The 27658-nt window shown below is 38.0% G+C and overlaps 1 protein-coding gene across 3 annotated transcripts in view; it reads right to left on the reverse strand.

Moving 5' to 3' along the window:
* The window catches only part of ABI3BP (ABI family member 3 binding protein), a 262119-nt gene that overhangs the window by 30947 nt on the left and 203514 nt on the right, over window positions 1–27658 (reverse strand). For 2 of the 3 annotated variants that reach the window (XM_029213847.1, XM_029213849.1), the window contains 7 exons: window positions 25847–25924; window positions 21354–21419; window positions 19395–19469; window positions 11343–11420; window positions 9738–9842; window positions 6572–6700; window positions 5993–6061 (listed from right to left, as the gene is read on the reverse strand). In XM_029213847.1, coding sequence (XP_029069680.1) covers window positions 5993–6061; window positions 6572–6700; window positions 9738–9842; window positions 11343–11420; window positions 19395–19469; window positions 21354–21419; window positions 25847–25924 — 600 coding nt within the window. The remainder of the gene's footprint in view (window positions 1–5992; window positions 6062–6571; window positions 6701–9737; window positions 9843–11342; window positions 11421–19394; window positions 19470–21353; window positions 21420–25846; window positions 25925–27658) is intronic. The other variant, XM_029213848.1, reaches the window with a different exon arrangement.

Consider the following 27658-nt stretch of genomic DNA (forward strand, 5'->3'; position numbering starts at 1 on the left):
TTGTTGATTTACTTTTCTAAATAGGTTTAGTTTATGCTAATATCCAAAAGTAATTTGGTCCCCCTGAGCGTGGTTTAAACTGCATAATTTATGGAGCATTGGAAACAGTGCTCAAAAGGGTCTTGTCTCAGTACTGGGGAATGATTAACTTTACACTAAACACAGTTCTGGTCCCACCTAATAAATCTTAAAAGCCTGACTCAAAAGGATCAAGTGGTTTCAAGTTATTTAAACTGCATCCCAGAATAAAATACAAGAATATTTTAGGAATAAAAATATTCCCAACTGGATAAAATAAACAGGAAGATATTACCCATAATGAGGAGAAAAATAAATCATTTGAAGCCAACCTGAAACTTGGATAGCTGTAACAATCATCAGACAAGGACAGTAAAACATTTATCATCACTAATCCACATGGTCGAGAGTTAAGAAATGGAAGCTATAAAAAAGACCCAAAGTAATTTCTAGAGATCTTTAAAGGAGGCAGCCAAGAAAAGACATGTTATACATAGAACAACAAAGAAGGATTATGGCAGATTTCTCATCGGAAAGAATGCAAGTGAGAAGGCAGTAGAGCAATGTATTTCTCTACTAAAAACCAAAAAGCAAAACAAAAAACCTTATCATCTAGAATGCTATAACTGGTGAAAATATCTTTAAAAAAAACAAAAGCAAAAGGACAAAAAAAAACACAAGATACTTTTTAGACATACAAAATCTGAAAGAATTCATGACCAGCAGACCCACTCTACAAGAAAGATTCAAGAAAGTCCTTCAGGTGGAAGGAAAATGATGCTGCATGGATATATAGCACTTGAAACAGTAACTACATAGGTAAATATACACAGTAATTTTTCTTATTAAATTCTCTATGAAAGACAATTTGTTGTTTAAACAAAAATATTAACAATTTAATGTGATGTATATAACATGTGAAAGTAAACTACAACGACAATAGCCCAAAGGCCAGGAGGAGAGAAAAGCTGCTATACTAATGTAAAGTTCTTACACTATTTGTGAAGTTGTAGGATATCACTGGAAGATACTGTAGTAAGTTAGAGACACATTCTATAAACCTCAAAGCAATCACTAAAATAACAAAACAAAAAAGTTATAGGAGTAGGACAACAAAAAAAGATAAAATGGAATCATAAAAATACTCAGTCCAAAAGAAGGCTAAAGAAAAAGGAATGAGGGAACAAAGAATAGATGGGACAAATAAAACATAAATAGCAAGATGATGATAGACTTAAACCTAACTGTATCATTCGTCATGTTAAATGTGAGGTTCTAAACACCCAAAATAAAATGCAGAGATTGTCAGACTGGGTGAAAAAGCAAGATCCAACTATATGATACCTATAGGGACAACATTTTAAACAAACAGACTAACAGGTTAAGAGTAAAAGGATGAAAAGAAGAGATACCATGATAACACTTATCAAAAGAAAGCTTGAGTGGATATATAAATATCAACAAATTAGATTTTAGAGCAAAGAAAATTACCATAAACAAAAAAAGGTCACTTCATAATAATAAAGGACCAATTCCTCAGGAGTTTATTACAATCCTAAGTAATTTAGGTCTATATCTAAATACAGACCTTTAATATACATGTAGCAAAAAATGATAGAACTGTTAAATAGAAATAAATCCACAATTAGAGCTAGAGATTTCAGTACTCTTCTCTCATTAATTGACAGAACAGTAGACAGAAAATCGCTAAGGATATAAAAGAATTGCACAATACAACCAAGTAAACTGACCTAATTGACATTTTCATAGAACACTTGTTATGGACTGAATTGTGTTTCCCTAAAACTCCTATGGTGATGCCCTAATTTCCAATGTGAGAAACCAAAGATACCTTGATCTCAGACTTCTGTCTCCAGAACTGTGAGAAAATAAATTTCTGTTGTTTAAGCCACCAAGTCTGTAGTATTTTGTTATGGCAGCCCTAGCAAACCAATACAACATTCCACTTAAGAACAGCAGAATACACATTCTTTTCAAGTACACAGAGAACATATACAAAGATAGACTATATTCTGGGCCTTAAAAAATGTCTCAATAAATGTAAAAGGGTTCAAGTAATACAGAGTAACTGACAACAATGGAGTTAAATTAGAAATCAGTAACAAAACGATTTCTAGAAAATCTTGAAATATTTGGAAATTAAATAACATACTTCTAATAAGTCAAAGAAGAAACCAAAAGGGAAATTAAAAAGTATTTTGAACAGAGTACAAATGGAAACACAACATATCAAAAATTTTTGGATGCTGCTTAAATAATATCTAGGGGAAATTTTGTAGCACTAAATTCCATATCTGAAAAGAAGAGAGGGCTCAGAATCAATGAGCTCATCTTCTACCTTAAGAAATTAGAATAGAAGAGCAAATGAAACTCAGATTAAGCAGAAAAAGGAAACAATAAAGATCAGAGTAAAAAATAAATGAAATAGAAAACAGAAAAATAACAGACAAAATCAATGAAAAAAAGTTGATCTTTTCAGAAGATCAAAAGAATTGATAAACCTACAGCCTGACTGGTTAGGCAAAAGAGAAAAAAAAGACACACATTGTCAATAAAAGGAATGAGAGAGGTGACATCACTACAAATTATACAGATATCAAAGTAAGAAGAGAATATGAATAACATTATGCTAATAAACTTGACAATTTAGAGGATATGGACCAATAACTTGAAAGACAAAAATTACCAAAGTTCACTATGGAAAAAAATATTCTAAATAGTCCTATACCTATTAAAGAAAGTCAGTTACATGTAAAACCCTTCTCACAAGGAGAATATCAGGCTCAGATGGCTTTACTGGTAAATACTAACAAATATTTAGGGAAGAAGCAACACCAGTTCTAAACTCTTTCAGAAAATTGAAGAAAAATTCAGCATCATTTTGATACTAAAACTTGACTTAGACATTACAAGAAAACTACAGACCAATGTCCCTCACTGAATATAATTCTAAACAAAATTTTAGCAAATTAAATCCAACAATATATTAAAATGAGAATGCACTACAACCAAGTGGAATTTGTCACTGGAATGCAAAGGTAGCCTACAACTCAAGAACAATTACTTTATCACATTAACACACTAAAAAAGGAAAACCACATAAACATCTCAATAAAGTCAGAAAAATTATTAGACATAATCTAGCATTCATTTCTGATAATGACTCTCACCAAAGCAGGAATAGAAGAAAACTTTTTCAACACAGTGAAGGGCATCTATGAAAAACCTACAGGAAGCACCATACTTAATGGTGAAAGGCTGAATGCTTTTCCCATAATATAAGGAACAAGAAAAAGATACCTATCCTCACTATTTCTATTCAGTATTTCACTAGAGGTTCTAGCCAGTACAGAAAGGCAAGAAAAAAAGATACTTAAGTTGGAAAGGAGGAAGTAAAACTTGCCCCTCAGATGACATGATTCTGTAGGTAGAAAATCCAGTGTATCTACAAAAAGACTAAAGAGGTTTGCAAGGTTGCAGAATACAAGCTCATTGAACGAAAAACAATTGTTTTCCTATATACTAGCAATGAACAATTAGAAACTGAAATAAAAAATGCTACTTTTATGGTTTTCTTTACATGGAAAACTACAAAACATTGGTGAGAGAAATGAAGAACACCTAAATAAATGGTGAGATATACCATGTTCATAGGTAATAAGGCTTAATACTGTACAGCTGTCAATGTTTCCCAGTTGACCTACAGATTCAATGCAATTCTAATAAAAATATAAACAGGCTATTTTTTTTAGACATTGAGAAACTCATTCTAAAATTCAGATGGAAATATAAAAGGACCTAGAGTCACCAAAACAACTTTTAAAAAATAAGAACAATGTTGGAAGACTAACATAACCTGATCACAGTGCTTATTATAAAACCAGTGATCAAGACACTGTGGTACTGATGGAAAGGTAGATAAATAGATCACTGGAACAGACTAGAAAACCCCAAAATAGTTCCACATATATATGGACAATTGATTTTTGACAAAGGTGCAAATTAAATTCAGTGGAGAAACAACAGTTTTTTCAAAAAATGATGCTGGAACGATTTGGATATCCATAAGTGAGAAAATAAATGCATTCATACTTTGGGTCATATAGATAATTTGACTCAATACAGATCATAGACCTAAATGTAAAAGTAGAAGACTTCTAGAAGGAAACAGAGGAGGTCTTTGTGACCTTTGATTAGTCAAGGACTTCTTAAATATAACATAAAAGATACAATCTATATATAAAAAACCAAATTGATAAACTGAGCTTCATTAAAATTAAAAAAGAGAAGCCAAACACTGGGAGAAAATACACACTGCAAAGTGTGTATCTGAAAAAGGTCTTCAATCCAGAAAATATGAACACTCTTAAAACTCAATAATAAAAAAATAAGCAACTCCATAAAAAATAGACAAAAAAAATTGAACAGACACATCAAAAAAGATACACAGATGGCAAATAAGGACATGAAAGGATGTTCAGCATCCTTAGTCATTAGGGATATGCAAAATAAAATCACAGTCAGATACTACTACACCTTTACTAAAATGGCTGAAATTAAAAAGACTGACCATAGCAAGTGTTGGCAAAGATGTGGAGGAGCTGGAACTCTCATATACTGTTGGCACAAAGGTAAAACAGTACAACTGCTGTGGAAAACAGTTTGGCAGTTCCTTAAAATGTTAAATGTCCAGTTATATACAATCTAGCCATTCTCCTTGTTGGAATTTGTCCAAAAGGAATGAAAGCATATGTCTACACAAAGACTTGTACATGAATGGTCATAGCAGCTTTATTAGAACAACCCAAATGTCGTGAACAGTTTTAATAAATTAGTATATATCCATATAATAGAATACTAGTCAGTAATAAAAAGGAATAAACTACTGATACATTTAGCAACATGGATGAATCTCCAAATAATTATGTTGAGTGAAAGAAATCACACACAAAAAGTTCATACTGTATTTTTTTCATTTATGTAAAATTTCCAAAAATGCATACTAATCTATAATATAGTTACCTAGGGACTAGAGGTTGGGTGGGAGGAGAGAGGAGGAGGGATTATAAAGGTACATGATGAAACTTTTGGAGGTGGTGCATGTATTCATTACCTTGATTGTGATGATATTTCATGGGTATATACATATGTTGAAATTTATCAAATTTTATACTTCAGAAAAACATATCACAAAAGGAAATACTGGGTTCTATATCATATAATCTCTCTTTTACTGTGGTAGATTAGATTACTGTTCAAAAACATTCTCTAACATTCTCTAACAAACTCCGCACTCCCCATGCAGGGGGCCTGGGTTTGATCCTTGGTCAGGGAACTAGATCCCACATGCTACAACTAAGAGATTACATGCTGCAACTAAAAAGATCCTGCATGCTGCAATGAAGATCCCGCAAGCGGCAACGAAGATTCAACGTGCTGCAACTAAGACCCGGCGCAGCCAAACAAATAAATAAATATTTCAAAAACATTCTCTATATCCATGGAAGGAGTATACTTCCCCAATCTTTGTTATGAGCTTGGCTATGTGACTTTCTTTAGCCATTGAATATTGGCAGGTATAACACAAGAAGGAGCTTGAAATGTGGTCACGTTTTTGGACTCCCCCTCTCTTCACTTTGTACTGTCATGAGAATAGCTTCTCTTGGGTCACTGTTAGTCCTTCATCCTGGGCACCAAAATAAACAGATGTGGAGCAGACCTGAGCCCAACCTATAAGAGGCCCAGCTGTACCTGTTGCTAGAAGTAGAACCACCCAGCCAAACACATGGTAGATCAGCTGACCTCCAGGCAATTTGTAGACACATGAGAAATAAATCCTTTTTAGAGTATGCTACTAAGATTTTGTGGTTGTTTATTACACAGCAACAGCTGACTGATACACCCACCAAAGATAGCTTTGTTAAAATGGTGATTTGGAGCCAGTCATACATACCTTTGAATCTGGGCTTCCCAAGAGGATCAGTTTCTCTTGTTGGACTTGAGCTAAAGTCAGTCATATTACCTGAGAATGGAAGATACAATGAAAAAGTAATAAAACTATAAATATTTAATACATATGCCTCCTAGTCAATTCCTTGCAATTTGATTTCAATTATTATTAGTATTACTATACATATTATCCACACTAAAAGGCCTTTAACTGTGTCCTGCTGGTGCCCTTCAGTGTAATAAATAATGATTCAAAGATTACAACCAAGTAGCTAATACTCATTAATAAGATATGCGTAATTAGTAATGACATGCGATTTAGTAAGAAGCACTGGGTAATCTAGATCTTTTTAGGAAGACTTTCCTAAAGATCTTGGGAACTTCATTCTATGTCTGCAAAGGGAAGGAGCACATTCTATAATAAAACATTAGAAATAAGTATAATTTTTAAATTAAAAAATTCATAGCAATCATAAAATTGAGTAAAATAGATGATCCAGAACTGGGACTCTTTTCTCCCTAGTTTGAAATCCTTTAGTACTTCGTAGCTAAGCATCCAGTGGGAAGTGACTGATATACTAACCAAGATCTTCTCCTGAGGCAGGAGCTGTTGGTTGCTTTTTATCTGTCTCTGTTCTCTCCAAGGGGGCTTCAGTAGGTCTGAGTGTTGCCCTCAAGGGTGGGGAAGTTACTCGGCCTGATGAAATGATTCCTGTAATATACAGCCAAAGGATTCAGGCTTTATAGGGAGCCCTGCTGAGTTCCCCATTTATTTACTCAATAAATAGTTATTAGCGCTTACCATGTGGCTTGGCACCATATGCCAGGATTAGAGAGAAAATAAGACCTGGTGTCCTTGATCAGGAGAGATGTGTGAGCCAAATTATACTGAAGCGTTATAGATATTGTGAAAGCATGGGATAAGGTCTCAGAGAGGACAAGTCTACAGGGAAAGATGATGAGTGTTGGGTGGGAGGAGGGCAGGAATGCCTTCCCAGAGGATGTACCAATAAAGAGGAGGAGTGATCAGTAGGTAAGCCTGAGAGCTGTATTCTAGTCAGAGGTTGCAGGAAGAACCAGGTCAGGGAAGCATGAAATCACGTGGCGTGTTGAATTTGAAGGGGTGAGAGCCAAGAGTGCCAGGAGCAGTGAGAGCAGAGTACGGAGGGGGCGGGAAGGCAGTTCATGAAGGGCCTTGCATACCATGGATTTAGATATTATTTTTAGGTGATAAGGACCCATTAAAAGATTTTCACTAGGGAAGTAACATGATCAGATGAGGAGAGGGTGAACAGTTAAGTTGCAAGGCTGGTGGCAGAGAGAGAAATCAAGAGACTAAAGCAGTTGCGTAGGCAAGGGCAGAGGAGGTGAACAACGTAAGAAGCAGTGAGACTGGATGGAAGGGGTTTTACATGAGAAATGTCAAGGGGATGGAGTGGCCTCACTGCAGATTAACTGGCAGGCATGGGAGATGGCTGGGGGGGAAGAAGAAGAAGTTTCTAAGGTAATGTCTGTGACTCTGGCCTGTAGCTAGAACAGTGTCACTCTGAGATGCTATATTCAACAATGTCTCCTCCACTCTAAAAACACCTATAGGTCTCCCAAACAGGATGCATCCCAAGGTCTAGGCAAGTATGGGTAGAATAGAGTGGAGGCTAGGTTAGGTTTTATAGTCCTCCTGGGAAAAGGAATCATTCTCAGACAATAGAGAGTCAAGGGGTACAAGACTGACCCAAGGACTGTGGCCCAGCACAGAATCACGGATGAGCCATTCAGATGGGCTGCTGGTCCAGCCCCTGCAGACTTATGCTCCTGGTCCTGGTGGGAGTAGGCCCCAATGAGAGGGTGAGTGAAAACCATGAGACACTGCACTGCAGCCCGAAGGAGCTTTTTAGAGGGTGCAGAGCAGCACTCATCCTGGCAAGGAGAGCGGGACTGAGAGGCCTTGGTAGATCTGGAGATAGGGGACAGGTGGAGATGCCTCGTAGTAGCCTAAGACTGTTCTCAGAGGCACATGTGCAAGAAGGCTTGTGTTCAGAGGACTCCCAGAACATTGAGTTGATTTCCTGAATTCCGTACGCACTTTCTGTGATGGTCATCAGGCCAAATCTGTATAACTGACCTCATTTGTGTTTGGCTCTTCAGTGTAGTCATTTCTTTTGAGTTAGAGGTGGAAAGCACGGGGCAGGGAGGGCACCAGAGTTAATCTCAGAAGTGGGATGTGTTTATACCATCCCATAGGCTGGGTGAGTTATACCAAAGCTACACCTATTGATGGCAGTGAGCAAGGTTTCATATGGCAGGAACCAAGGCCGTGGAGGTGCAACTGAAGACACACAGCCAGCCTTGTAGGGGAGCTCTGTGGTGGGTGGTTCCCCTGACTCTTCCATGGGGGAAACTGAGGCATCACTTTCAGTCTGAACTAAAAGCTACAGAAGCTCAAGTCACAGCTGCCCCAGGTTACAATTAATGAGGAAAACCTGGTCTCCTCACTGGGGCCATGTCCCTAGGCCTGGACCCAGGAAGGCACCATCAGCATGGATGAGAGGCTGATTCCTCTTTCAGCTGATGGGAAAAACAATCTAGAGGCCACTGTCCCCTTGCTACATCATGAAAGCTTCTCCATCACCACACCCTCCTTCATCCTGTGAAAAGAGTGACAGCCATTCTCTTTCTCAGAAATCCTTATCAGTTTCATCTTTCACAGCTGTCCTTAACACTGTTATCCTGATTATGACTACAGAATATTTAGGAAGTAGAGATGAAGGAAGCGGGAGGAAAAATGGGAACATGATCTGATCTGCTGGCGGGTCCGCTGGAAGAAACTTTAAGTGAGATGAATCTTTGCTCTGAACTAGGTTCACTGATTCTTAATTTCACTCACATATTCACTCAATGATTACTGGATTCACTCAATGAGCACTGGATTTGGTTCTGGGAATTCAGAGAAAATGTCATCTGTCATCAAAGAGCTCATGATATAGTAGGGGAAGACAAGTACACAAACAAATAGGTATAAAACAGTGGTTTGCTCTAACAGAGGTATGTTTCAAGGAAAAGTAGAACAGAGAAGCAATGCTAGTCTACTTTGGGGAGCTAGAGAAGGCTTCTTCAAGACAAGGATGAAGTACAAGTATCCCAGGTGACTCGGAGTGGTCATTCTATGGGAAGAAGACAACACATGCCCTAGGATAGAGGCATGTGAGCAAGCTGAGAGGCAGCTTGACTTCTAAAATATATTCCTGCCTTGTTGCACAGGCTAGACCTGCTCAGTCACCCTGAGTATTCCAGTTCCCAATCCTTCCCCTTGCACCGTAATACTGGGGCCAGCATGAAGGCTGGTGGACAGGGGAGCTATCAATGAGATGTAAAAGATTCTATCTCAAGAGACAGGATGATGAGTGGATGACATTTTCCATTACACCTGGTGGGTTGGCAGCACAAAACATCTCATCCAAAATAATCCACTTTTTGAAGAACCTGTGATAGCTTCTGTCTCAGCACCAAGCACACAGCATCTAAGAAGCAAACTGGCCTAGATGGACATGGGTGGTTCCTTTCACCCCACCCACCCAGAATCAGGATATGAGTCCTCAAAACTATAATTTACAGTCTGGTCTTTGGGGCCAAAACAGGCACATGTCACACACACCAAGGGCTCATCCATTACTTGAGCTATCACACCAAGAAAGGCTTGCGTTTGGCCAGTGAAATCAAGGAGGGAGAAGGAAGGTATGTGATTGACGTACCTGCGCTTCCTGGCTTTCCGGTGACATTATTTGGTGGTAAAGGCTTTCGTCGTGGGGGCATGGGTCTAGGTGGCGAGGGTGGGCGACGAGTGCCTGGGATTGTGGCTAGGAGATTATATTACAGATAAAGTGGTCATAAGGATTCACTCTATAAAAATCATGGGTTTTAAAAAAATATAATGTTTGACAAGTAGCAGTTAGATGAGAGAGAATAGATTCTACAGAAAAGTGCCTGCAATACTTTCTGATATTCTTCTAAATTAGTGCTTGTAACGTACCCAGGGATAATGAAGCACACTTGTGTATGGGGAAAATATTCTCTAATTATAGATGAAAATATATCAGTACATCTGCCCTTTGAAAGGAAAAGTAGAAAATAGATGTATAGAATTTATCATCTTTAGTTTCCTATATAGACTCAACAGTAGCATTTCTGTGTCTCATTATCTCCAATTGCCTTTGATTTGCAGGCTACAATTCCTACACCATTTTAGCTTTGAGTTGGTAAAGCATATAATTTCTCCTTTAGTAGGTGTTCCACTCCATCCTCCAACTCTATTATGTAATTATAATTAAACAGACACTTTCAGAACTTCTCAAACGATTACAACAAAATAGCCCTGATGGCAGAAGCAATAAGCCTGTGGCCATGGAGAGCAGAGTCACCACACAAGGGCACCTGGCCAGGGAGCTGTAAGTGGGAGGCAAAGTTTCACATCCACTCTGCTCTCTCACACACCCATGAGCCCTGGTGCAAGGCTGCCAGCCCAGAGGAAAGGAACGTTTTTCTAAATGGTTTGCCCGAAGGGCAAAGGGAAGAGACACCTTTTTATAATCTGCACAAAGGTGGACAAGGCTAGAGGTACCTGGAGCAGACTGCCTTAACCCAAATTTTCTTTTAAGTCTTGCGTTATAGCTTAAAAATTCATCTCTTTCTTTGCAGAATATGTTGGTTTAAAAATCTTCAAGTAAAATTGACAATCCAGGAAAATACCCTGTGGATTTAAGTACTTCCTGGGATATTAGGAATTGTGCACGTGCGTGCATGAACTGCAGGGCGGGAGGGAGAGTGAGTGGTGAGGATACAATACAGATCTCTAACCCAGACATTAATACATCAGAGTACGTTTCACAGCATCCTTTGAAAAGCACAGAGTTCTTATTCAATGCAAAGATATTATCGCTTCATAATTTTGGCCTATTATATAGAGCACAGCCTCAAATTAGAAACATAAATCATTTCAGGCAAAAGGATATTATAATAAATTACATAAGAACAAAACTTGTATATGATGAAATCTAGAATCCACCATTACGCTTCAGCATTTGTCCACTGTGGCCCCTCAGAACATTATATAAAGTAATTATTAAATCAGTGCCTCGTTAGAGGTTCTTATTAATATTCAATTTGTGCATAAAGCGCTTTTTATTTTCCTGTAGATAATATTTTGGTATGTTTATCTAGCAATACCCCTGCACTGTTAGCATGGTTCTGATGCTTTGGGGACGGTGAGGATGCTACTTTTTTTTGCCGCAGCACATGTAACTTGCAGTTACAAGTTTCGGAGCAGAGCTGAGTGAGGGAGTCAGCATTTTATTCCTTACCTGGTTTTTTTGTGGAGTAAGAAGAGTCCACTGACACATTTCTATCAGCACCGGATGGCAGTGGTGCTTGCTTGACCCCTGTGAGCAGAGAGGATGACAGAATAAATAGATAGCAAAAATGTGGTAAGTAGTCTTCACAGAAACTTTTTGTGCTCAGACAGTTTGATTGGCTTCTCCCATCTGTGTATAGGAAAAAAAACTTAAAGCCCTACTGCATTCATTAGTTGTGATTTTTTCTCTGCAGAGTTAGTGTTTGATTGCAGAACGTGGTTTTGCCTTAATTTTCTATGATGCCCACCCCGCACTGCCTGCCTGGGTGATATTGTTTTGCTAGGAGTAGTTCATCTACAGTGATTGGCTATTTTTTTTTTTTTTTTGCCAATATTCATGGGCAAATTTTGTGGTTTTTAAAAAACTTTTCTCCAACTCCTCTACCCCAATGAAAACCCTTAAAATTCCAGTGTGTTTGGGTTTGTACTTAATGAATTGACTTTAAAAATATTTTTTGAGAGTTCTTGGCTAGAAGGCTGGTTAGGCCACAGACTGGATCTGTGCTTTTGAGATTTGTAAATTAGGCCTGGGCACGCCTAGAATTCCAAATTGCTGTTTGGAGGAAACTGACCTGAAAATTACTTTGCGCGCTATTTTATCTCCTAAGTCCCTCAAACACAATCTGGTGCCAGGGTTTTGGGTAGCAATCCTAAGGGTAGAGGGAACCAATTTAGCTTTTGTCCTGCTTTTTAAAAATTATTATTCTTTTACATTATAAAATAATCTTCCCTGATGTGGCCGGCAGTCTTCATTAAGAAATAATAGGAACAGACGTTTTTTAGAATCTCAAAAGTAAATATTATCTTAGATATAATGGCTCATCCTAAAAAGAGAATCCATACTCTGAGGACCTGACTATAATTCACCAATTAAAAAATAAGAATAAACATTGAATTAATATGCTAGTTAGTATATTAACAAGGACAAGCACAACAACAACCCTGTTTTGAGTTCCAGGACTCTGTAGGGACATTATACACCCAGTCTCATTTAACGTGTAGGCAGATATATTAAGTATACAACAGAAGCTGGTATTTTCACATTAATTTATGAAATTATTATAACTATAATGGGCATTAATCAGCATTATACTATTAACTTATTAGTATTAACAGTTATAATAATAATGATTAACATTAATTTATGAAACCCAATATTACAATCCCACACCCTCTATTTGAATAAGAGATAACATATAAAATCAAGGTGAATGTATGTAGCCATGAATCAACTGCTGTTTATTTGTGGTAGGAATAAAATGTTTCTGTGGTCACTGACTATTTTGTGGCTCATCCCACAGGCATTGTGAGAACAAATAGCTCATTAGTTTTCTTCCTGTGCCCTCCTCTTAGTGGTAATGGAGGTGGGAAATGACTCATTTGGGTGGTTACTCTGTCCATGGCTTAAGGGAAGGCAAAGTGCTTTCATTTGTGTCACCAGGATAACGTGGCTTGCTGAGATCTGATTTACCACTATTTTTCGAGGGTAAAACTGTATTATATCCTCTAGAAGCTTAGTAGGCTATGTGTGCCTTCAGTAGATCCTTCTTCATAGCCTTTCTCCAAATCTTTCCACCCTTAAGAAAACAAAGTATTTTGATCTAGTACTGCGCAAGCACCTTACATATTCATGACGTGATTTGAGCCATACAACTCTTCTGGGTGGGAGATACCACCCGGGCCTCACAGATGAGGAAACTCAAGGCAAGGGGAGAGTAAGCACTTGCCCAAGGACTCACAGCTGAAGTGGAGGCATTCACACCCATGTGTGCCCAGCTCCAAAGCCCATCTCTTAAGCACTAATTGGGATAGTACAGAGTGCTTTTTCCTGTCATCATCTTCCCTCTGTTAAAGAGAAAACCACAGGCCCAAAATGGCATCACTTGAGCTAAAGCCCATGATACCAAGCCTAGACTTAAAAGCTGACTTAACTGCAGTTTTGACCTTCCCCAGAAATGTAATCTCAATCAACCAGTCTGGAATATTCTGGTCAGCACCGCACCCTTCATCCCCCAGAGGAAGAAGAGGCAATCTACTTAAAACCCATGCAACTCCCTTCTACCCAAAAAGAAGTTGTCCTGGCCTAAAAATAGTATTTTCTTTTCTTTTTCTAATAGTTCCCTTGCCCACCCTTCTTCCTATAAAAAAAACCTTCCATTTTGTACAACCCTTCAGAGTGCCCTTCTGGTTGCTAAATGGGAAGCTGCCTGATTCATAAATTGTTGAATAAAGCCAATTAAATCTTCAAATTTACTTGGTTGAATTTTGTTTTTAACGCTTCTCTTACTCTTCACAATGACTCTGACTTTAGCCCTCAAGTCCTATACTTTTTCTTTTGGGTGGTTTGAAGTGCCACCACTGGGTAAGGGCTAAACAGCCATGGCTGGCAAGCACGTGTCATTCATCCATGCCACTGGTGTGTGGGACTCAGAAATACAAGGATGACATGGTTTCCCAACCAGGCACATGCAAATCCAACAAGTCACAGGCTGGTGAAATGGAGATGTAGGAGAGAATACAAAAGTCTGCAGGATTACTTTATGAATAAGATCAAACATGTAAACATCCCTGGACTCTTTTCCAGTTATGGGAGAAATCAGCAGAAACGAGCCATTTTCTGTCACTTTCTGTATAGGCAGAGATGGAAGCATCATACTGTTATGATTCATATAGGTTAAGTACCCAAATCAATAGAATGTCAGCTGCTAAACTGGACTTTGTCCAGCCTTTAGAAACAGAGAAAAGCCAGTAGTGGATGAGAATGTTGGTAAGAACCCAGCAGAAGGCAGCTGCGGGACGCAGGGAAAGAGCATTGAACAGGGGACAGGAGACTGAACTCTAGTTCTGGCCTTGGTTCCACCTAGCTGTGGTTTGCATGTCAGCCAGGAGCAGTGTGAGCACAGAACCTGGAGACCAGTGAACTTCTGTGGCCCTGAAATGAGGAGAGCAAATAAATGCCAAAGGTAGCAGAGAGGCAATGGGAGGGCAAAGGAGAAGCCAATAAGAGCTATTGCAGAGAAAGAATCCTCAGGAATTGGCAATCAGCCAGTCTGGCCCAGGCTGTGACCTGAATTCTTTTTCCCTCAGGCAGGATTAATCCACTGTTTTCTAAAGGGCAGAGTTGGTTCAGCTTCAGTGTGAACCCCCACTGCCATATGGGACTTCTCCAAAAATATCTGGATTTACATAGTTCACCCTTCAGCAATTTATCGTCAAAAATGAAGTAAGGATTTGGGTATTTTTAACCATGGTAACAGAAACTTTGCAAACAAACACAGTAAACTGGGAATCAATTTCCAAATGTAACAGAGACTATTCCCTGTGACCAAAAGGAGTGGTATTTATGGATGATTGGTTTCCTCACCCTTGTCTCCAAATCTTAGCACCTGGCTAAAAAGTCAGGGGTGATGAGCCAGCAGACTGGAAGATTTAGCCACAGCTCAGACAAACACATTCCTCACCTTGGAGGAGTCTGGGCTCTTGTTGTCAGGCACACTCCGTGTGGGGTCAGTGAAGTGTGGATTCCTCATCAGGAGAAGAGGCAGTAGAGAAAGGAGTTTGGGGTTCAGGTATCTAATATATCTGCCAAACCGCATGTGCCAAGTGGTTTCCAAACTACATTTTGCCTGGCACATTAATGGGCTTTCAATAAATGTCAGTTGAATGAAAGAATAGCTGCACAACTCAGCAGCTTCCTTCCATAGGGAGAAAGTTGGAGAGACTGTCTAGCACAGAATGGGCAAATTTTTTCTGTCAGAGGTTAGACAGTAGATATTTTCAGCTCCGTGGGCCATACTGTCTCTGTCACAACTATTCAATTCTGCCACTATATTGTGAAAGCAAGCCATGTTTCTATAGAACTTTATTTACGAAAAAAAGGCAGTGAGCTGGGTTTGGTCTGTGGGATTGTACTCTGTGCAATCCCCTTGGTCTAGGGCATGCTGTTGCATCTCTGGAGTCAGATCTCAAGTTGGTTATAACATGTAGAACATATCAATTAAGCTGAAACACATCTCTGGAAATCCTGAAAAAGCAGACTGCTGGGAAAATGACCTACCTAAAACTTCATTCTCTGAAGGCTACTTTCTAACTTTAAGGTGGAGAAATATTTATATATATACATGTGAAATAAACATAAAGCAGGGTAAATATCTATAATGATGTTATAAATCAAGAAACTTTGCTCAAGATAATTTAAAGATTCCTGGGGCTTATGGAATCATTGAAGGAATTGTATAGAGGCCCAAAGAATCAAGGACCATAGTTTTGAGGCCTCAGAATCTTTCTTTTTTAGTTTTCCAAAGGCACAACATTAAGTGAGCTAAAATCATGAAGAATATGTCCTATAAATCCTAAGCACATCCTTTTATCAACTGATTTTTTTATATGTAAAATATCTGTGCTGAAAACTTCAGCAAGAAAAGCTATAGGAAAATATATGTGAGATGGATAACAAACATACATATTATGGGTGAAATGTCAAACTTGGATAAGGAATCAGTTAACACAAAAATGGTATCTCATTAAGACTCAAAAGAGGTTAGAAGTGAGTATGAATGAGATAGTAGGACTGGGTCAGAGAAGAAAGAAAAGAAACTTGATGTGAATACCTGCATTTCTATAAACAAGTTAGATCAAAACTATGCACAAAGTAATGTGGACACATGTAAGTCTACAACCTGAAGAGAACAGATTTAAAAACATTCTTTTTCTCACCAATTTCTCAAGACACTATTCCCCAGGCAAATACTTCAAGAGCTGTTAAATTTTCCTTTCATAATATGCTACACAATGGCATCTGTAATTTGCAATTTTTATACCATTACTTCTTTTCTTGCCTTATTGCACTGGCTTAACACTCTGCTTCTATTTTCAACGGAAGGGGTAAAAGTAGGAATCCTTGCTTATGTTCTTGATGTTAGAAGAAAAACATTTAAACTTTCACTGTGAAATAGGATGGTAGCTGTAGGTTTTTCACAGATGCCCTTTATCAGAATGAGGAAAATTCCTTCTATTCCCAGTTTTCTGAGAGTTTTCATCATGAATGTTTTTTGAATTTTGTCTAATGGTTGTTTTTTTTTTAATTTATTGAGATGATCATATGATGTTTTCCTTTGCTCTCTTAATGTGGTAAATTACACTAATTTGTTTGAATGTTAAACCAATCTTGCATTCCTGAGGCAAATATCATTTGGTTGTTATATGTTGTGGTAGACAAGGAGATGTACCACCCATATCTCCAATCAAGGCTCTCTCAGCTGAGGCTGACTGTGAAGGATATGACAGTGGGATACTGTCTGTTGACTTCATTCCCTTCAGGTAGGTCAGGCAAGTCCTTCCCTGAAGGGGGATCCCAATAGACAGACATCAGAACATAGAACATGTGCAACACATTTTGATTGGGGATGGTAGTGGAGCAAGGAAAGGGGAAACAATGAGCTCAGCTTTGTTTACCTGTGCCTATCAACCTATTTCTTTTCTTTTTTTAAAATAAATTTTATTTATTTATTTATTTATTTTTGGCTGTGTTGGGTCTTCACTGCTGCACGTGTGCTTTCTCTAGTTGCTGTGAGTGGGGGCTACTCTTCATTGTGATGTGTGGGCTTCTCATTGAGGTGGCTTCTCTAGTTGTGGAGCATGGGCTCTAGGCATGTGGGCTTCAGTAGTTGTGGCACATGGGCTCAGTAGTTGTGGCTCACATGGTCTAGAGTGCAGGCTCAGTAGTTGTGGCACACAGGCTTAGTTGCTTTGCGGCATGTGGGATCTTCCTGGACCAGGGCTCTAACCCATGTCTGCTGCATTGGCAGGTAGATTCTTAAGCACTGCACCACTAGGGAAGCCCCACATTTTACATTTAGATCTATGATCCACCTTGAGTTCCTTTTTGTTTAGGTAGAGGAGTTCTTTGTTTGCTTGGTTTTTGTTTTGTTTAGTGTTTTTGCATACAGATATCCAGTTTTTCCAGCACCATCTGTTGAAAACACTGTCCTTTCTCTGTTGAACTGCCTTTGTACCTTTGCCCCATGTCATTTCACCATAATTGTGTGAGTCTATTTGGTTGATGGTGCTGTTTAGATCTCTATTCTTGCTAATATCCTGTCTGCTCATTTTTTAAAAATTAATTAATTAATTAATTTTTGGCTGCCTTGGGTCTTCATTGCTGCACGTAGGCTTTCTCTAGTCACCGCAAGCGGGGGTTACTCTTCAATGCAGTACGTGGGCTTCTCATTGTGATGGTGACTTCTCTCTTTGAAGAGCATGGGCTCTAGGTGTGCAGGCTTCAGTAGTTGTGGCGTGCGGGCTCAGTAGTCCATCAATCTATTTCTACCAGCAACCAACTAATTAAACTGAAGAAGTCCTGGTAAGAGATCATCCTTTCAAAGCTAAGTTAGGTGAGTTATTACAAAGTTGACTTTATCTACACAAGAGGGTAACAGATGTCAGTTTGTATTACAAGTGGCTCTGGAAAAAATATTTATATTGCTAATAAACTAAAATATAATAATGCTCTGTTTTCCCTCCAAAAGACAGAATTTTCCTTGTGAGAATCAATGCTTGATTATACTGAAGGTTAATGGCTTTCAAGTTTGATCATAGCTACTTGTTCTTTGTTTTGTTGACATAAATGCTTTCTTCTATTTTTACTTAGGCAAACTCCAGGGAATTATTTTGAATATTAAGAAGGTGGCTCTGTTTAGAGCCAGACTGTTTACGTCAACCTGAGACACTATGAACTGCCTAATCCCACTTGGGAAAAATAAAAGGAACAGCTGAGCATAAATAGATATTGGAATGCTTTCTTGATTTTCATGAATCAGGAATTTATAGTATCTGCCTCATTAATTGAAGGGAAGTGAATTCCTAGAACTTCAGACATTGTAATAACGGAGCACAAAAACACACACTTTAAAAAAAAATCTAAATCGTTTTTTTTTTTTTTTTTTGCGGTATGCGGGCCTCTCACTGTTGTGGCCTCTCCCGTTGTGGAGCACAGGCTCCGGACGCGCAGGCCCAGCAGCCATGGCTCACAGGCCCAGCCGCTCAGTGGCATGTGGGATCCTCCCAGACCGGGGCACGAACCCGCGTCCGCTGCATCGACAGGCAGACTCTCAACCACTGCACCATCAGGGAAGGCCCTAAATCATTTTTAGACTGAATACATGTCTTCAGGTAGTATTCATATCTCTTTCTCATTAGGGAATAATTATGGGTTGATTTTATATATACATATTAAATAAACTGTAATTTTTATGCTTTTTTACATAAGCAGGCACAAGATTTGCACTATTTAAAAAATATTTCAAGGGAACAATGCAATCCCATATTAAGGCATTTAATAACTACCATTTATCCACTTAGTGAGTTGAGTGTTTGAACTTTTATCAGATCATTGTTCTATTTATCTGTATGATATTCCATAGACCAGACTGGATTAGGGCAATGTCACTGAATCAAACTGAATGATTTGGAAACACTGATATGCTTGTAACCAGGGTGATCATTTGCTAACTGCTCTTCTCATTTAAATGTCATATTCCAGGTGGCTAACAGATCTGGGTGTATTAAAAAAATTTCAGTGGTACTTGTGAAATTATAAACTGGAAAACGAAGTGATAACATTCTCAAAGACCAAACCTGTATATAGAAAGTGTTTTGAAGTTAGGGAAACAGCTATTTTGATATTTTAATTCAATAATTCATATTCAGGATACTTTTAAGAATCAAGACTATATATTGTAGCTGTAGCTGATTTAGTGGACTAGGCTGAGAAAAGTGAAAAACTATATTTTAATCTTTTCAGAGACATTTGAAATTTTTTTGTTGTTGAAATTTTGACTTCGGAATGAATTACAAGTTTCAATTCTATGAACTTCCAAAACTGGCTGTACTAACAAAACTGGTAAAAAACGAATTGAAATGTGCAGTCAACAAAATTATAAAAATTGAATGAAAACATCTAGAGTTTAATAGGATCAAAAGGAAATAAATTTGTGATCATTACCTGTTTCCATTCCATTCCCTTTGGGCATTGTACTGGGTTTGGGTCTACTAGGTCTTGTAGTTGTCCTATTCAGAACTATAATAAAGTGGGAAATAAGTAGTTTAGACATTTTTTAATTGAAAGTTTGTAGCCAAGGAAAATAAAACTTTCCAGAGAATTGGAAGTCATTTAACTGGGCGATAAAAATATGATGACTTACCAAAAACTGTTGTTCAGAATATAGAAATCACAAGTCTGGTATAAAAATCATAGACTTGAATTTGAGACCTGAGTATGTACTCTGAGGTGATCACTGGGCTTGAAAAAGTAGAGGGAATTTATATTTCTAAGTGGGAACTAGCTGGCTTCATTTATAAGCACTAGATACATTCCAAAATGGGACTGAAGAAAGATCAGGACTACATATGCCGAAAGAAAACCCAAAACTTGATGTGTATTTATTTGTCAAGGCCTCCTAACACATAAGTTCGTGGTCCTTTTGGAGGAGTCTCTAGGTACATATGCTCCCTCAAGTCTACCGTTAAACTCAGAACTATGATAAAACCATTGAAATTTCTCTCCTGCTCTGTTGAGAGTCATAATAGTACAAAAACATTGAAGTCAGCTTTTTATCTTCCATTTAGCAGAGTTTTCAAGGAAGAGCACTAAGTGTATCGCGATTAAGAGAGTGAGTTCTGAAGCCAGACTGCTTGCCTTCGAATCCACTTCCCAGCCCTTCTTAAGCCTTAGCTTCCTCAGCCTTACCTCACAGGATGCATGGTTAGCACACCATCACTGTTAGCCATTATTGTTACTGTTTCCTTATTTTGTAGAAAGGTTTAATATAACCAGCCACATGTTAAATTCTCAACAGTTACCATGATACAAAAATCACATGGAGTCGGAGGATTATTCCAAAAAATATGGGCTCCTCCATAAATCAAAGAAAAATGTATTTGTTCTTTCTTCCATGTGCCTGGAGAGATGTTCACCGGGAATGTTAGCTTATAAGCCATTTTTTCATTTAGAACTTTAAAACTTCTTAGAATCACAGAGGAGAAAAGGGGCAGAAAACACCAGAGTCTTTGGTCCAACTTGTATGTTAGCATAGGAGTGATTTATATGGACCAAATCAACCCCCAAGTTAACTTTTCACTAACAAGCTCCAGTGAGGGAGATCCTAAATCCTTTGGTGAATTTAGATTTAAAGTATTTTCTGGGAATTCTCTACCAGTCCAGTGGTTAGGGCTCAGTGCTTTCACTGCTGGGGCCCAAGTTCGATCCCTGGTAAGGAAACTAAGTTCCTGCAAGACGCATGTTGTGGCCAAAAAAAAAAAAAAAGTATTTTCCAGTTTATTTTCACTTTACTTTGATGTTTAAAACCTGTAAAATGTGTTTTTTTTATTTTTTTTTAATCTGAAAGAATCAAGTAAAAATATTCTCCCAGAACAAGTCTTTTATAATGGAAGAGGTCTTTTCTTAAAAGATAACATTTGACATGTAATATATCATAGCTAATGCTAATGCTATCTCTATAATTGCCATAGAAAACTGAAGGAGGAGGGGAGAGTGTGTGTGATTTATGCAAAAATACTATTTTAAAAATGGTTTTATATTGTTAAGCTTCCGTGGTGGTATCTAAATCTGATTATGCTTAAAAATCTCAGTCAAGTCTTGCCACTTCCATGGATTCATTATTTCCTCTCTACTTACCCACAAGGATCAGAATTTTGTATGTAATTTATTTCAGTTTAAGGATATATAGCCTTCATTTGGTATATTTGGCTGTTTCAATATTTTTTTTTTGGCAGTGCCACGCAGCATGTGGGATCCTAGTTCCCTGACCAGAGATTGAACCCGTGCCCCCTGCAGTGGAAGCGTGGAGTTTTAACCACTGAACTGCCAGGGAATTCCTCAATACATTTTATATCTTCTTAGATATGCTGATTATTTAGGTCATCAGAAAGAGAAACAACTTACCAGGTCTGATGTGTGGTTTGTCAGGTGTTCTGGGCTTCACAGGAGTTGTATACAATCTGTGTGGTGCTGAAACAGAGGAAACGCTTCACATTTAATAACCAGCACTCCTGAGCTCAATAAATGGAGATTTAGTACTCTACAGACCAACAACTTGTACACTTTGCATGGAAGTATAAAGAATATTCTTAAATCTCCAAGTATGCATTACAGCATTGATGCTGAAGGAAAAAAAGCAAGTGAAAATATTCATGCCTGGAAATTAAAGATGCACACAGTCAAAGTGAGGTAGGTCATTGGTAATGTGTGTTAAGGATTAGTCATCATTTAGTCCATGTTTTTCAGGGGCATTTATTTCACCACAAGGTTGCTTAATATGGTAAACATATAAGCCAACCATCTACCCCTCCATCCATCCATGTGTCTGTCCATCAACCCATCCATCCATCCATTCACATCTCTCAATTAGGGAGTCACTGTGAAACATTATTTTGCCAAAGGAGACAAATAATATTAAAGGCAGAAAGAAAAATATTTTTAGGTATGTAAGAAGAAAAGAGTAGAAACATGTGGTCTGTATCTAATTGTCTTAGCTCATGAACCCGGAAGTGAATAAATACTCAACTTAGTGCCATCCATTAAAGCTTTAGGGATGAGAGAAAATGACCTCTGGTGTCCTGCCCATCAAGAGAGGGTGAGCAAAGATCAAGAACTCAGACAGCCCTTGGACCAACATGCCACCTTGTTACTTCCTGCTCCTGTTATCCAGGGCCTGGCACAGCGAGGACCATTAATGAAGAGTTGTCAAATACATTTAAAAAATTAGTGACCATTGTAAGCAGGCAAATTCATGAGAAACTCAGCTGAAATATTTTTGCTCCCTAAGTTTTTAAAGTGTGCATCCATCCTGGGATGTGTCTATCCTTGCCTTCCCTCCTCTGCCACCCTTGACACACCACGTTGCTTCCTGCCACCAACTTTCTTGGTAATGCTTTAGCTAAGACTGGAAAAAATTTTCTTGCAAACTTTGTTAAGTAGATTACACCATTTCAATGATTTTGTTCACATCTTGAACGGGTATTTATGTAACCATAAATCAGCAAATGCTTTGCCTACCACATTAAAAAATATACCTGCAAAACAGATTATAATGTAGCTCATTTATAAACTTCCTATGTGAGGACTGATGAGTAGAATTTTGCCATACTCAGGCCCAAACCAGCAGACACATACTGAAATTCTCTGTAGGTTTAATGTGCTCCTTTCAAAGTGCAATAACTAGAGTGAACAGAGGTACTGATTTATTTAAAAATAATCAACTCTCACATGGCCTAAGATGTGTGATGATGATTTGCAAATGTTTTTCTTCAATTTTCTTTGAGAGTGGTAGGATTCCCTGTCAGTTGAACATATTTCAGGTTTCTTGTTAATTTCTTCAATGTTAGATTGCTTTTGCTTAAAGAAATATAAGAATCATGGCTCTTATTAGTATCATTCTAGAACACATATGAATTTTAAAACTTTAGAAAGGAAACAGAGCAGAGTGTAGAAATAATCAGCACTACATTCATTATTTCAAAGCCACAGGATCAGAATTTTGGTTTTATTTTTTATACAGTCTTTACTTAAATCTTGAAAGAACTTTTTATAAAGGAGCTGAAATATAACTTATGTTTGGGCTGTGAGTTATTCACATAGCTCATCACCAGGTAACACATGGCCTTGAGAAAACTGCTTGAGGGTTTCAATTTTAAACTAAAAAAAAAAAAAAAAGACAAAGGTGCATTGTGAGAATGTAACATTGTAAATATCATCTCCACATAGTTTTTGGTCACTAATAAAAATAATTTTAAAAGATGGCTTCATATCTAAAGAGTTTTATAAAAATTATTTTAAAAGAACACTAAAAATACTTGACAAAGATAACATCAAAAATAGACAAACAAGGATTACAGGAGAAATACCTTGAAGGACCTTTGTTTTGCCCAGTATAGGGAGAGGGAAAGAAGGGTACAAGGTACAAGGGTACACCCAGGGACCCCTTATGCCCTGGGTGGCATACGGATCAGGGGGCTGAAATAAGTAAAATAATCAAAATGTCCCCAGAATGCCTCTGGCCAAGTGGATTTCTACCATGGGTTGAGATGAGAGGGGAAAAGGAGAGCAGCTTGAGTTAGGTCAGGGTTTCGGTTATAGCTGCAGGGAATTGTATCAGCAGACAAAGAAGCAAGAATGACGCAGAGAAAATGTGCCGGAGATCCTACTAGTAGGTTCATGCTGTAGGCTTTAGACACTAAGTTTCTTTGGAGCACTTGGGCCCCACTGCTGAGGGCTTGGAGACCAAAAAGCCACAAGGTCCTGGTACACGCCTGGGTGGAGTATGAAGACCAAGAGAAACAATTTCACGCCTACAGCATCTCTCAAATTGTTGTGTGCTGTCTTGCACATCTGATACCTACTATTAGAAACAAAACACAACACAATAAAAATAATACACTAGATTGACCTCCTTGTCCATAGAGCTCAGGCATGAATTTATGAGGGTTGGGTCAGAGGGTGATCCTAGGACACACAGTGTGCTGTTACTAAAGTTGACCCTCTACTCCCAAGAAGGGTTACTGGCCTGGACCAGGTTGGAAATGCACTTCTGGTGAGCCCACTTTAAAGAGCCTTGGCATGAGTCTAGAAAAGTGTGAATCCCAGAGCTGCACAAGTTAGGCTCAAGCTAAGGATCTTCAGAACATAAGAAAGTAATTAAAATACAGTACATTATATAAATATGTTAAGACAATTCATAGAATGATATCAGATCCTGGATATACAACCAATCAACTGTGAAACTCATCTAATAAAACCATGTTCTAGAAGCAATTTGATAAAAATATTGATACTCCCATTAAAGTAAGAAAAAGCAAAAACAAGAAAAGAACAGGTCTATGATTTTTACCCTCAATTCTGAAATCTACAAAGCTTTGAAAAGCTGAAATCTTGGCGCTTCCCTGGTGGCGCAGTGGTTGAGAGTCCGCCTGCTGATGCAGGGGACACAGGTTTGTGGCCACTGAGCCTGCGCGTCCGGACCCTGCGCTCCACAACGGGAGAGGCCACAACAGTGAGAGGCCCGTGTACCGCAAAAAAAAAAAAAAAAAAAAAAAAAGCTGAAATCTTTTTCTCATTTGGCAATACAACCTGAGCTGAATAAAGTGTTTACCCTGCTTATTGTAAGTATTTATATGTTTTGCTGTAAAAACGTCAATGTGTTTGATTATGAGAATCCAGCTATCTTCTATCAAGCCAGACATTAAAGAGGTTTGCAAAAACATTAAAAAATAAACATATAAAAATCAGGATGCGGTATGGATATAATAGGATTGAACACCTGCTGTTAATGGCTGAAGCTAGTAATGAGGGTGTGGGAGGGCTGTCATTATACTGGCTCCTTACTTCCGTGTATATTAACTTTATTTTAAAAATAAATAGAAAGGTAATAAAGTAAATAATAAAATAAACATTTAAACCATTATAAAAATTAAATGAAACAAGTTCAAAAGTTTTACAAAATTTACAAGAACTGTCTTGTACTGTAGAGAGTATTGTCAGTCATGTTTATTTAGAACAAGTACTGCTCTGCTTATTATAAAATATATACCTTAAGATTAGATTTCTTTTATTATCATTTCCTCATATTGCTTTGTTTCTTCCACAAAGCTCCCTCCCCAATTATAACTGACAATTGAGTACAATAAATTTGTCTTACAACTCTTTAAAAATTATTTGCTCTTGTTTTTTGGGCTTTCTCCCATATGCTAGAGGTAGACGTGGGCAAAAGAGCATAATTAAGGGGAAAAAAAGAAAACACGAAAATACTAGAAATCTGCAACTGGTTACAATCCAAGTAGGACAGAAAGATATAAAAAGCAAAGACTACCGAGAGCATGAAGATGTGAGAGAGAGCTCTGTGTAGGTGAGTTAACTTCCCAAAAAGTAGAAGGAAAAAATAATATAAGGAGACCCCCGAATAAAGCTTCTTGGATGTTTTAATATTAATTCATCATTAAAAAATGATTTTTCTTGTTACGAGTTTCCTTTCTCAGGCCACAATACCAACGCGTTGATCAAGTTTGGGAGATGGGACAGAGGGAGGAGAGAGAGAGAAAGGAGGAGAAGAAGGAGAAGGAAATAAAGATTCTTATTTATCAGATGTGGAAAATGAGGCAAAAGAAGGTCAAGCAAGGAAAAAAAAATGGGAGCTCTCTTTCTTAGTCATCAGCATGAAGCAGTCAACCATACATTCAAAAGTACAGCTCTAACTAAAGAAACTGTCTTTCCTACATTCAACTGGTATTCATACAAATATTCCTATTTGGCTGATGTCCTGTACCTATGCAATGAAAAAACTTAACTCACTGTGATGAAAAATTACATTCTTAAAAGAAAATTTTCTTCCTGCTTAAAAAAGAAGGAAAAGTTACTATCCAGAGGTGGGGAAATAGCATTACCCTGAGTTGTCTTTGCCAATTCAGTTGTTCGTGGAAACTTGGTTGTGAAGAGTTCTTGGGTGGATTGGTCTGTTTCTGCTGGAGGAAACACAGTAAGATGGCTGGCTTTAAATGATTATCATTATGAACGGGTCAAAAAGGAAACAAACAAACCCTACTCTTTTCTATCCCGTGCGGTGATAAAAGGGTAAATTGCATTAATAACTATGCCCAATAACCATCGTATGTCAAAGATAATGGTATATTTTAATAACTCTCATTTATTATATTTACTGTCTTCTTGCACTATTATCTTAATGATTATTATAAGGATTTCAAAAGCTTTTAGTTCAGGATCATTGTTTCATGATACTGGACATGGCTATATTCTCGGATATGCCTCCTGTCTTTATGTATTATTGCCTTCAAGTTTCCTCCCTATTTCATGAGCTCCACAAATTATTTAGGTGAGCTGGAAAAAAAATAGATCATAGAAAATAATGTGTATTTACACCATAGAAGAATAAATATCCTATTTATCTCATGTGAAAATCAAAGTTTGTTTATTGACATACTGGTGCATTACTCCTGACAAAATAAAAATAAGTATGGCAATACTCCCAGTCCCATATTATCTTGAAATCATTAAAACATCATACCGACACAGCAAATTATACTGTTCACTTTGCTACATACTGGATCCAAGGAAATACTTGGTGCAAATAATATGTTGTCATCTTATTTTCTGCCTGTTTTATAATCTGGATTCTGCTCATAAGAGGGATTCTTGTAATAGTTGGTCCAGTAAATGGGGTACATTAAAAAAAAAAAAACAGGGAGTGGAATTTAGATAATTAGCACATCCAGCACTGGTTCTTGATAAGTACTTTTGACTTTGCCATCGTGGGTAATGTTGACTTTGAGGACCTAGGCTACAATAGATGAGTATTTGGTAATTAGGATACATTTGCTCATTCAGTTAAAAAATTTTTCCTTTGAAAAGGATTCCATTTTAAAATGTGATCAGTAGCTTCATTTCAGCAGACACACACAAAGGATGGGTTTATCTGAAAATGGATGAAGGGAGGAAAATAAAGCCACTGATTTAAACAGCCATGTGGGATGTAGCATGGACAGGGCAGAGAAGCCAACAAACACAAGCTGGGAACTCTTGTTTTCCAGTTCATCTTCAGCCAAGTGTCCGGCAAAATTGGGTTTCCCACACAGTGAAGACATTGATGCTGAACTCTTCGAAAGCCTGGCCAGCTCATTCCAACCAACCTTACTGACTCATTCATGCATCTGTGTTCCTCCAGGCTACCCGGATGCTCATCAGATTAGTCTGGCTGCCATTCTCCACCCTGTGTCTCTTCCCTATCTGTCTTTAACCTTTCACACCTTTAACTTCAACTCTCATTCCAACTGGAAGACCCGGCATACATGTCACCTCCTCTGTGAAGCCTTCCCTGATACCCCCAGGTAGTTTCCTTGCTCAGCATGCTGCTCATTTCTCTATGAATTTATTGTATTGTATAACATGGGGGTGAATTCCAGGAGCTCTGGTGACTGAGTATGTGGGTTCCAATTTGGCTCTGACGTTAGCTGTATGGCTTAACCAGATTTTTAAATCTTTCTGTGCCTCAATTTTCTAAGCTGTAAAATGGGGCAAGTAATAGAAACTACCTCACAAAGTTGTTACGTGCCTTAAATTTAAAAATACATGTAGAACACTGGGTAGCACAGAGGAAGAACAGCTACTGCTAAATCCTGTCTTCATATCAGATGGCGAGCTCTCCAGGGTAACCTTTAAAAACAGTTTTATTTTGGAATTCC

Source organism: Monodon monoceros, unplaced genomic scaffold (assembly GCF_005190385.1).
Source record: "Monodon monoceros isolate NGI ecotype Baffin Bay Population unplaced genomic scaffold, NGI_Narwhal_1 Super_Scaffold_11, whole genome shotgun sequence".
Classification (NCBI taxonomy): Eukaryota; Metazoa; Chordata; class Mammalia; order Artiodactyla; family Monodontidae; genus Monodon; species Monodon monoceros.